This window comes from Pleurodeles waltl, chromosome 4_2 (assembly GCF_031143425.1).
Source record: "Pleurodeles waltl isolate 20211129_DDA chromosome 4_2, aPleWal1.hap1.20221129, whole genome shotgun sequence".
In the NCBI taxonomy this organism is placed as follows: domain Eukaryota; kingdom Metazoa; phylum Chordata; class Amphibia; order Caudata; family Salamandridae; genus Pleurodeles; species Pleurodeles waltl.
The window spans coordinates 562,167,930-562,180,110 of NC_090443.1; the positions used below are offsets into that span (position 1 = coordinate 562,167,930).

The 12,181-nt window shown below is 46.1% G+C and overlaps 1 protein-coding gene across 2 annotated transcripts in view; it reads left to right on the forward strand.

The window, feature by feature from the left end:
- The window catches only part of KCNT2 (potassium sodium-activated channel subfamily T member 2), a 2,196,588-nt gene that overhangs the window by 1,749,562 nt on the left and 434,845 nt on the right, over positions 1-12,181 (forward strand). For both annotated transcript variants that reach the window (XM_069233351.1, XM_069233350.1), the window contains exon 13: positions 5,925-5,988. In XM_069233351.1, the coding sequence (XP_069089452.1) occupies positions 5,925-5,988 (64 nt within the window). The remainder of the gene's footprint in view (positions 1-5,924; positions 5,989-12,181) is intronic.

Sequence of the window (12,181 nt, forward strand, 5' to 3'; positions counted from 1 at the left end):
GTGAGGGAGAGCCCCATAATGCCCTGCAGGGCCTGGCCCAAATGTCTACCAAGCCACTTGTTTGGGATGGTGGTGATCCCCAGGAGAGTGGGGTCACCACCAAAATCATCACCACATGCGGGGGGAGCTGCAGAAGGAGTGCAGCCACCCCCCAGGAAAATATCAAATGTCTCCACCCTTAGATTCAGGGGGCTTGGGAAGGATAACCTCTCAAGGGTAATAATGTGTGCTCAAGCTCTGTCCCAGGTGGGACCTTTGTTTTAGAGTGGTGGAACTGTGTCCTCTAGGGGTGAAGATCAAGACTGCAGTCCTTGTGGCCTGAATGTTGAGAACAACAGATTGCTACAATGGTTAACATCCTCTAGGAGTAAAAGGCTGTAATTACAGGCATTTTCACAGAAATTGAGTCTTTTAGGGAATATGGTTAAAAGGCTAGCATGTTGTGCTAAATTTGATTCAAAACGTATGGCTGCGGTGTGGTGGCCAATGGTATGACTTGTGTAGGGTCATATGAAAAGGCACCCTCTAGGAGTGCAAGATGGTATTACATAATGATTAACAACCAAGTGATGTCCTTTAGGAACTGTGCCAACTGTGCATCATTTTTATTTTGAATGTTTCAATGTGGAATATGATGAACCTTGGCCAACACCCTTTAGGGGTGTTTGTAGACTGTGTAGATCCTGCTGAGAGTAATCCAAAGAGCGCAAACCACTCCAAACTGCCTAGGCATGCTTCTTGTTGACGCTTATTTGAGTAATGAGAGTGACAGCCACTATTGATTAAAATAGATGTACTTTATTGCCAGTATTAGGTGCTCTCAGTCCGAGTTACAGTCAAATATTGCATTGAAATACAAGTGAATGTTCTGCCATGTGGGTTGTTGGTTTATATTTCACTTTGGGAGAGACAAGAATGATTACACAATGTTATCCAAGGGTAATTCAATCAGCTTGTTTATATTTCTAAATTGTTGTGTGTAATAAATGTACTTTTACTTTATCAAAATTAAAAGCACAGACTGGACAATCATGTATTGAGTGTTATTCTTGTGTGCTTGTGAATGGTGATTACTAGCCCACACCACCTCCCCCACCTCCCTTGAGTAACCCTTGGACTGCTCTGCAACAATACCTTATGAGAGTCAAGTGCTGCAATGGGGTGCTTGGTTCCCAGTGGTGGTTGAGTGCGGACCTATTACTTGTGCAGGCCACACAACCAATGCCCCACCCTTCAACAGTCTGGTTTTGCTGTAACCAATTTAGGAGTTTTCTGAAGGTTGTGGGTGCTTTCTTTAAATTCGTAAGCGGATTTCAAATAGATGTGGTTAATTCCTAAAGGGTTGTATGTAGCCTTTTACAAATTTGTAACACGCTGTTAAAAAATGTTGAAAATGCATGAAAAATGAATCTCGTTTTCACTGTAAGTATTTGAGCTTGCTTTCTAAATGTGTGATAAAACTGGAGCAACTAAATTCTTTTTTTTTCTTTTTCTGCTCATGTCATGAAGTCAGAAAATAATAATTTTATTTATGAACAATTGAGCAATGTTACACAGAGTTTCCTGAAGGTTATAAAAATATAAGAAAAGAGTACCTCCTTAAATAATCTGACCATCTATAAGATATTCAAAACACTCTCAGTGGGTTGCCAATTAAGGATATGATATATGCTAGAGTTCTTTGTGGTGCAGGGGCTTGGGGCCAGATGTAGGTAGGAAAAGAAATAGCGAGTCGAAAATTGCGATTCAATGCGAATCACAATTTCCGACTCGCAAAATGGGATCCCAAAAAAAAGTGCGACACCAATTTGCGACTCGCAAATGATGCTGCACCGCATTTTGCGAGTTCGCTTCTAGCGAGGTCTCTTTTTGCGACCTCGCTAAAAGCGAGCTTGCAATTTGTGAGTCAGGTGTCGCAAATTGCGACTGGCCCACAAATTGCCTGCAGGTGCAGTATAACAGTTGGGAAATACACTTCCTGGCTCTTGGTGATGACATCAGAACCAGGAAGTCATCAAATACACCTGGGGGGAGGGAGGACCACACCCTTTCCAAATTGCAGTGCAACACCCAGGAGAGAGGATCTGCTGCTACTATGGAGGAAACAGGCAGTGCTGGGAGAAGAAGAAAACTGAAGTTTTCTGACAAAGAACTGGAGGTGCTCACTGAGGAATGCTGCCAGCACCATGACAAACTGTTTGGGAAGGCAGCCCTGAGTGTCCCAGACACAGAAAAAAAGAAGATTTAGCTGCAAATCCAGGACCGGATTAATGCCATAGGGATGAGCCACCGCACCCTGGAGGAAATAAAGAAAAGGTGGTATGACCTGCGCTCCAGGACAAAGGAGAGGGTAGCAGAGAGGCTCAGCGAAATGAGGGGCACCGGAGGAGGTGGAAGCAATGGTGGAGCAGACCCTGGAGCCTGAGGCCATTTCTGGTATGGGAGAAGTGGACAGTTCTGCACCAGGGACATCCAAAAGTGAGTACCATGAAATATGCATTCACACTTACAAATGCAGTATCCACACTCTCCCAGTACACAGCAGCAGGCACAACCAGACTAGCTCCATTCCAGTCTAGCAACCACTAGAATGGTGCATTATGGGCAATGTAGTACAGTAATCAGCATATAGACAAATGTTTATTATGAGGCACACAACAGATGTGAGAGACTGACAGTGTATTCCCTATGTCCCACAGGTCTCCCACACGACACCACCAGCAGCGACAACATGCAGGGAAGAGACAACAGGCCAGAGACAGTGCAGGAGGCTGCAGCAGAAATTCCTGGGCCCACCAGGACACCACCACAGTCCCCTCAGGAACAGGAGCAGGAAATGGGGAAAGCTCACACGACCCCTGGCCCCAGCCTCACAGCAAGTCGTTCAGAGCCAGCAGCTCGAGAAAGGCACAGACACAGACGCCGAGTTCTGGCGGTGCCCCAGGAGGAGATAGGGGATGCAGCAATGTCAGGAGTAGAGTCATCCCTCCTTAACGGTCAGCGCCTGCAAAACAGACAACTGCAGTCAATATCAAGTGCATTGCACAGAATGGAGGGCAACATGACCACTGGCCTGGCTGAAGTGAACACAAAGTTCACTAGACTGAATGATAATGTGGGGGATCTCACCCAGGCCATCCGCCAACTTGTGATGGAACTGGTGTCAGACAGACGCAGCGCAAGGCGCAGGGAGCGCCACACAGTGGCACACTTCGACCGCATGGCAGCGTCAATTGAGCGTCTTGCAACAAACACTACTGGCCTGTCTAGACGGACCGTGAGTCTACTGGTGGAACTTGGCCACTTTGCGGTGATGTGTCAGTGGACTTGGCTGCATCAGCCACTCAGTGGACTTGTTGGAAGCTAGGCAGGTGGCAAGGGGCACAGGTGAGACCCCTCAGGACAGTGAGGAGGGGTCCACAATCAGCAGTGTGTCTGCAAGTGACTCCCCTGTGTTGAGGAGTGCAAGTGCACGGCAGGGGTCAGCTGACCCACCTGGGATGAGCCATGCTGAGTGCACAAGGAGGAGGGTGTAGGCCATCAGACGGCATGACTCATGAGGCATATGATGTCAATGTGTCCTCATTACGTTTGGACATGAACAGACCTTAACGGACAGCACTTTTCTTTCATCATTTAGTTCACAAATAAAATGGTTTTGTTTGTTCCACTAGACAACTGGGCTCTGTTTGTGTGACATCAGTGAGTGTGGTGACAGTTGTCACCTACCTGCCAAAGTATTGGGTTGCAATGTGGTCCCGTCCCTGTCTGCCTTGATTTGCAATGCTTCTATCCCCAGGCTGTCGATGTGGTAGCTCTTGCTCCTCATCCTCCGAATCTGTGTCTTCAGGGGTGAGATGTAGCCCACGTCTGGTGGCAATGTTGTGTAGGATTGCACATGCGCCAACGATCTTGAATGCTGTTACTGGGGCATACTGGAACGCACCTCCACTTTTGTGGAGGCATCTGAATCTTGCCTTTAACAGTCCGAAGGTCCTCTCGATGGCCGTTCTGGTCCGCCGATGGGCACTGGTATAACGCCTCTCATTCTCATTGCCAGGTGTTAGGTACGGGGTAAGTATCCATGGTCTTAGCGCATATGCACTGTCACCTGTTTGGCAAAAATAAGCAATGTTAGCAGGGCAGGGATGGTTTCTACAGTGACCTGTATGTATGGCTTCAGGGTGTATTCACCAATACCTAATAGATATCCGTCTCCAAACTACCCACGTTCTAGGCGTTGGTGTATCCCACTGTGCCTGAATATGTATGAGTCATGTGTACTCCCTGGAAATTTAGCTACAATGTCAGTGATGACATTATGGGCGTCGCATACCACCTGGATGTTTAGTGAGTGAGTACATTTCCTATTGCGGAACACATATTCCAGATTTGCAGGATGGCAGATTTGTATATGTGTCCCGTCCACACATCCTATTACATGTGGGAAGTTGGCAATTCGGTAGAAGTTCAACTTGGTGCTGTTAATTTGTGCCTCATTCCTGGGTAGGTATATGTATCTGGACATGTGTGTGAGTATGGCATCTAGAAAACATCTGAAGAATCGTGAGAGTGCACTTTGGGATACCCCACCTGCCACAGCAATCTCCCCCTGATAGCTACCCGAGGCCAAGAGGTACAGTGAGCATAGCACTTGCACATGTGTGGGGATAGCGCTGCCGCGCATTGTCTGTCGTTGAAGCTGCGGATTGAGTAGTTCAATTAATTCTAATATTGCTGCACTGCTCAGTCTATATTTGTCATAGATCTCCTCCTCAGTTTGTTGGAAAAGTGTATGCCTGGTTCTGTATATTCTCTCCTGTCTCTGGCTCCTCCTCCGCCTCTGCTGGGCAGCGTGGACTCTCCTCCTCCATGCTATCACATACAGTTCAGCCATTTTGAGTAACCCAGATGCCTTCCGGGTCTCCTTTTATAGTTTGGTTCTGGTTACCACCTGCTCTGACTTAGTGGCAATTTAGGTGGGCAAAATGGGCCTTTGGCGACCAGTCGCAATTTGCGAGTGGCTTTTTCATATGGTTTGCGACTCGCAAATTGCAACTTCCTCTTTGCGGGTCGCACAATGAGGTCGCTATTTTTGCGAGTTAGTAATGGCTCACATCGCAATTTGCCCTTCGGAAATGGGATTTTTGCATCCCATTTCGGATTTTGCGAAGTCGCAAATTGCGAATCGGGCCATTTGCGACTCGCAAAACTTTGCTACCTTTGGCCCTCTGTCTCAAACACTTGATGGACTATGTTCAGTTCACTAGGCAGATTAGTGCCAACTAAAAGGGATTTAAGACCTCTGGTGATATGATGGTGAGTTTTGCAGGGGTGACACTGTTGAGTGCACTTTTTTTAACTTTAGCATATCTCCAGCCTTGCCTCTTTTGCATTTGTTAAACAAACATTTGTAGGGAAAAAATTGTCTGTATCTATTTTTACTGCATATTTAATTGTGAATCTGATATTATCCGTCTTATTGTCATTTCATATCTTCGGTATCAGTACTGTGTCCTGTTTACTATTTATGTGCTTTGAAGTTTGCTTTACTAGCATACATACACTAGATAAATTAAACTAAAGTAAGGGTAACTATTCGTTAAAACGCCTACTTGCTACACCATAACGTAATTCACTCCTGAGTAATTAAATAGGAAATCGTACCGTATAGTTACATATATCCTTTTGTCATTATTCAGTAGGCGTAAATGCAGCCATTTCCAGTGGCAAATGTGGATTTGCAGCTGAAAATTACTTTCCATAACAGGCAGTATTTCAATGTAAAATATTTTAACACATTACTCCTTATCACTAAATGTGGTAACTAGAAGCAAACTGAGGTTTTGATGTATTTACTAGTGAAATATTCAATGTGCTGTAACAATTGCTGCACCAATAAAAAAATATTTTATTTTTAACAGGATGGATGATGCCGAGGCCTGTTTCATTTTGAGTAGTCGGTGTGAAGTGGACCGCACTGCTGCTGTAAGTGTATAAACATTTTTTTCAGCATTTTGTATACTTTATAGTTTCAATCACTATTTTTCAAATAGTTTCATATATTCATTGTATTTGGCTTTGATGTAGTTTCTTGAATATATTTGTTAATGTCACTCTTTTAGGTGTCATCTCCTAACAATTATTTGTCCTAGTGAAATACCCTTAGGCTTATATTTATGAGCTTTTGACCTAGGGCAGTACATCAAGTCAACTTTCAGCTCTGCCCCACATCAAGGGAAAGGGCAGAAACGTGCTGTCTCTATGGCATGCAGCTCATTCATGTCCTTTCTCACTGTGCAGGTGCCATTTTGTCAGCCTAGAGCCAACACAGGCACCCGTGCACCACGGTGCAATGGTGCCTGCGTTGTAGATAAGATTGTTTGTGTGCAGGAAAGGACACCTTCCTACACAAAAACAACCATGGGAGGCATTTTCCTCCTTCCAAGTGTGCTGCAGAATGCACCACATATAGGGAGAGGGAAAACGAGGAGAAATAAAGCTATTTCTCCTTGTTGCGCTTCCCTTGAAAGACATAAGGTTTTGGTGCTTCCTATGGTTAATGTCTTGTAAATCTGGGGATGTGTCTAAATCCATGGTTGTTGCGTGCAAACACCCACCACAATGTCCAAGGAATGACCCCTGTGCACAGAGTAAGGCAATACAGTGATTTCCATTACATTGCCTTACTCAATACCTATCTATCTATCTATCTATCTATCTATCTATCTATCTATCTATCTATCTATCTATCTATCTATCTATCTATCTATCTATCTACCAGGCCATTCACAGCCACACAAAGTAGCTTTGCGTGGCCCCATAGATCAAAGTGACGCAACAGCAGCACAACTGACTCATAAATATCCCCCTAATGTTTAAGGATGCAGCAAATATATGTAACATGCAGTCCATAGGCATAGGCATAAGCTAGGTGGCCTGTCACATACTTCCCATCTACTGGTTGTTGTATGAGAAACATCCAAGCTATCATTACAAATCCTGCATATGTTTTATTCAGGATCTATAATATTCCAGTCACAAGGCAATGGATTTACACCTTTGCCAAAAGCAGTACAAATTAACAATGATGCTCATAATTTAGCTGCTTGTGAGTTGTCTTGTAGTCGACTTTGTTCCCTTTAAGGCGTGGAGCTAACACTCTCAATCTCCTTCCATACCCATGGGGAATGGAATTCTCACTAAGGTTAGATGACATGAGTTTCAAGCTGCATGCGCTGAAATAAGTAGTGACTATACCTAAAAAAAAAAAAAGAAAAGTGAGTTAGATGGTTTATACATGCAAAAATAATTTCATTTTATTTGTTTGAATCTCGTTATTACATTTTCTTTTTTTTTTCATTATACATACATAACAGTACATCTACCATACACACTATCAAAAATGTCCAACATCGGATGCAGCATAAATGCAGATTATACCACAGTTTATGGTCAAAGTGTTAAAAGAAGTATGCAAAATCAGAGATTCAATGCAAGCATTATGAATTACAAGAGGAGAGGCAGAGAGAAGAATAAGAGGAAAAGAGGATAGCATAGGTAATGAGTGAGGCTGTGGGCCCCAATAAGGAGATGGTAACTGGTGAGAGGGGACCGCAGCATGTATGGGAGTAGAAAAAGAGGTGGACAAAAATGTGGGGAGAGCAGTGTGTGTTGCTAACTCAGTATAAGGTTGACAGAGACATGAGCATCTTAATTGTTTGGTGGAGATGATCGGATGGGGGCATGGGCAGATGCTTGTGGGGGGATCAAGTTAAAGGTAAATCTGTATCCTGGGCTTTCTTGGGTGTTGGTGCCAGTGGGACAGGCAATGTGTCACCAGCACATATTGATGTCTGAAAGGCTTCTAGGATAGTGTAACAGCTGTCCACTAGTGGGTACTTACAAAGACCATGCGTATCCTCCCTACACAGTGACATTACTCCAACACGGGCCCATGCCCTCCTAGACATCTCTTATGCAGAAACCGATGGAGGTGTTGGTGACTTCCAGCCCCGCAGGATTAGGCATTTGGCAGGAATCAGGCCTACATTGATGAACCTAGTGGTAGCCCTATGTTTTTTGTCCCTAAATATTAAACCTAACCGACAGGGCTCACAGGTGTGTGGCACCAGCCTTTTTGTAGATTGTGCTCGGCCGGATGCCACACCCAGCCAGTACTGGTGGAGGGAAGAGCAATCCAATAACATATGTATCAGGGTAACATCAGGTTGAATGCAGCGAGGACAGGTGACAATCTGACCGAAGATAGTAACAATTTATTTTCACAGGTATAAGATAGGCTCTGTGGAATATGTAATACTGAATATGGGGAAAGCAGGCATTTTGTTTAATGAGAGCAGGTTACTCTGTAATAGCAATCCATTCTTAGTTTGTTCAAGGGCAGCCTAAGTCATTTTCCCATTAAGCGCACAATGGGGACATAGAGGTGGCAGTATGCATGCAAAGTGAGTCGGCAAACCAGAGTATCAGATGGCAGCCTGATCTCATGACATGGAGGTACAGTACTGTGAGATGTATGGGGCATTCCAACTGCACTGCCCCAGGCAGTGTCAAGGGCACCTATTATTGAATTATAAAGGAGGAAGTGACCAGGAGGTAGGCTCTTGCCTGTTAACAAAGTATCAAACAACATTACGGTGTCGTCACTATAGAGGTCTCCAGGTGTGTGCAGGCCTGCTTCATGTCAGGTAGAAAGCTCCACCGTTGGAATTAACCCATCCTACCTCCGGGTGCTCCACAAGGGAATGACAGGGGCATATGGCTGGATTGTTGTGGTTATCAATAGGCTGTTGTTTCAATGCCACGATGTGCTATCTGCAACAGCAGTGAAAGTGGCATGTAATGTTTGGAGCCTGGGTGAAATAGGCGTAGTACATTTGAGAAACCCCAGGGTGGAATGGCACTGGCAGTGTCAGATAGTTGCAGCCACTGTAATTGGGAAGCCAGGTAGTAGTGTTCAAAGTTAGGGACCACCAATCCACCACCCATGGGTGGTAGTTTGAGTTTGTGTAATGCCACTCTGCACCTTGTATTATGCCAGATGAGGTCACATATAAGGCTGCCTAGTGTGGATAAGAAGGACTGAAGAAGATATAAGAGGAGGTTGCAAAGTGATATAATATGTGGGGGGTCATAACCAGCTTAACTAGTGCCACCCTACTGGCCACAGAGAGGGGGATGGTCTTCCAAAACACTGATTGCAAATGTATAGAGGATACTGTACGAGTAAGGTTACCAGCAAATAGATCAGTAGGATCACAATAAATTCAGATGCCTAGATATTTAAATGTGGTGGGTTGCCATAAGAGGTGGGCACCTCCATGGGAGAAAGCAGGGTCTGGAATGGTGGCAGAAAAGGAGTAAAGACAGGTTTTCTCTCAGTTTACTTTTAGCCCAGAGAGTTCTGCAAATGTCTGGAATATAGGTGCCAAATCTGGTGGGACTGCATGAACATTGCGCAGATGAAGTAACAAATCATTGGCATATAATGACACCGAGCGTGTCCCATCATCGTTCAATTGCTAGTGAGAAAAGTAAAGAGGAGTGGAGTAAACCCTGATGTGTGCCTTTCTGAATCATGATGGGATCAGATTTCAGAGTCCCTGTTTTTACTCAAAGTACCCGTTTGGTATTTAAGAGCTTCACCAGTCTAATAAATCTGGGGCCTAATATGTATCAAGGTAAAACTGCAAAAAAAAAGTACCACAGCAAGGAGTCAAAAGCTTTCTCCAAGTCAAGGACCAGACAGCCAGGTCTGGGGAGTGTTCTCTATAACTCTGAAAACTCTGTGTAAGTTCAGTGAGGTGTTACTGACAAAGACTAACCCATTCTGATCCGGCTGTACATGTGCAGGTACCAAAGGAGCAAGTCGATCTTCCAATATCTTGGTGAGTATTTTGTAATCGGTGTTAAGAAGCGCAAGCATGCAGTACAAGCCAAGAGCTGTGGGGTCACAATCCGGTTTGTTTAAGAAACTAAGTAGAGCCTCATGAAGGGAAAATGCTAAACAGGCCTCTTGAAAGGCCTCGTCATAAACTGTCTGGAGGCAGGGAGCCAATAGAGTGGTGTAGGCTTTGTAAGTGGTCGTGATGCAACCATCTGGTGTCATAGTCTTCCCCACAACCAGGGCATGCATAGCTTCAAGCACCTCAAATACGGAAATGGCAGTGTCTAGTTTGGCTGTCTGATCAGGAGTGATGGTAGATAGGGATGTGTTACAGAGAAATGAGTCAATGGCATGTAAGTCTGTGTCCATAGCGTGCATTTTGGTGTAAGCCATGCCATCTCAGCATCTGAGACCACTCGTGATTTGAGAACAAGAAGATTGCATTCAATGCGAGAGATGGCTCAATCTAGAGCCCGCCTCATGTTCCACGTATATCCCATAAAATGGCTTCTGATCACTGACCTAAAGGTGTTCCATTCTATTGAGCAGGAGGAGGCGGTATTATAATTGAGTTCAAAATGATCGTCTATGCAGACCCAGGGGAGGAGAAAGGGGGGGTAATCTAAGGCTGCTGATTGTAGTCACCATGTGGGCATTGGAGGGTTGCATCTGAGTTCAGACAAAGATACTGGGGATTGTGATCTGAATGAGTACACCCTAAGTAATTGGTACATGTTATGGGGGGAGAATATCCACGGAGCCTACAAAGCGACCTATATGGACACGCAAATTATGCTGGATAGGGTAAAAGGAACAAACTCTAGATTCTGGATTGCAGACTATCCAGGCATCTGACAACCGCAGGTGTGCAAGCTAAGTATTCAATGCTTGAGCATTAGTGGTAGCAGCGGATGCGAGGGACGGCGGCAAGAGCGAGGTTGGTAGAGCGAAGATGACGGGTGGGTGTGTAGAAACTGAGGCGGCAGTTGAGGTATTCGGGTCCCTTGTTGTGGAGGGCTTTGTGTGCGTGGGTGAGGAGCCGGAAGGTGATCCTTTTGCTGACGGGAAGCCAGTGTAGGTGTCTCAGGTGGGCGGAGATGTGGCTGTTGTGGGGTATGTCAAGGATGAGGTGGGCGGAGGCGTTTTGAATTCGCTGCAGACGTTTCTGGAGTTTAGCGGTGGTTCCTGCGTATAAGGTGTTACCGTAGTCCAGGCGGCTCGTGACGAGGGCGTGGGTCACGGTCTTTCTGGTGTCGGCGGGGATCCAACAGAAGATCTTTCGGAGCATGTGGAGGGTGAGGAAGCAGGAGGATGATACGGCGTTGACCTGTTTGGTCATGGTGAGAAGTGGGTCCAGGATGAATCCGAGGTTGCGTGCGTGGTCTGAGGGGGTTGGTGCGGTGCCAAGGGCCGTGGGCCACCAGGAGTCGTCCCAGGCGGTCGCAGTGTTTCTGAGGATGAGGACTTCCGTTTTGTCTGAGTTTAGTTTCAGACGGCTGAGTTTCATCCAATCTGTGACGTCTTTCATTCCATGTTACAGGTTAGTCTTGGCTCTGGTGGGGTCCTTGGTGAGGGAAAGTATCAGCTGAGTGTCGTCGGCGTAGGAGGTGATGATGATGCTGTGTTTGCGTACGATGTCGGCGAGGGGGCTTATGTAGACATTGAAGAGAGTCGGACTGAGCGAGGAGCCTTGTGGGACGCCGCAGATGATCTCGGTGGGGTCTGAGCGGAAAGGTGGGAGGCATACTCTTTGGGAGCGGTTGGAGAGGAAGGAGGTGATCCAGTCCAGGGCCTGTCCTTGGATCCCGATGGAGTGGAGTCGGGTTATTAGGGTGCGGTGGCAAACAGTGTTGAAGGCAGCCGAGAGGTCGAGGAGGATGAGGGCGACTGTTTCTCCGTTGTCCATCAGGGTTCTGATGTCGTCTGTGACTGAGATGAGGGCGGTTTCTGTGCTGTGATTGGCTCGGAATCCGGACTGAGAGGGGTCGAGTAGGTTGTTGTCTTCAAGGAAGTTGGTAAGTTGCTTGTTGACGGTCTTCTCTATGACTTTGGCCGGGAAGGGGAGGAGCGAGATGGGGCGGAAGTTCTTCAGGTCGCTTGGGTCCGCCGTAGGTTTCTTCAGTAGGGCGTTGACTTCAGCGTGTTTCCAGCTTTCGGGGAAGGTAGCAGAAGAAAACGAGCTGTTGATGATGGTCTGGCGTTGCGGGGCGATGATGTTGTCGGCTTTGTTGAAGATGAAGTGTGGGCAGGGGTCCGAGGGGGCACCGGAGT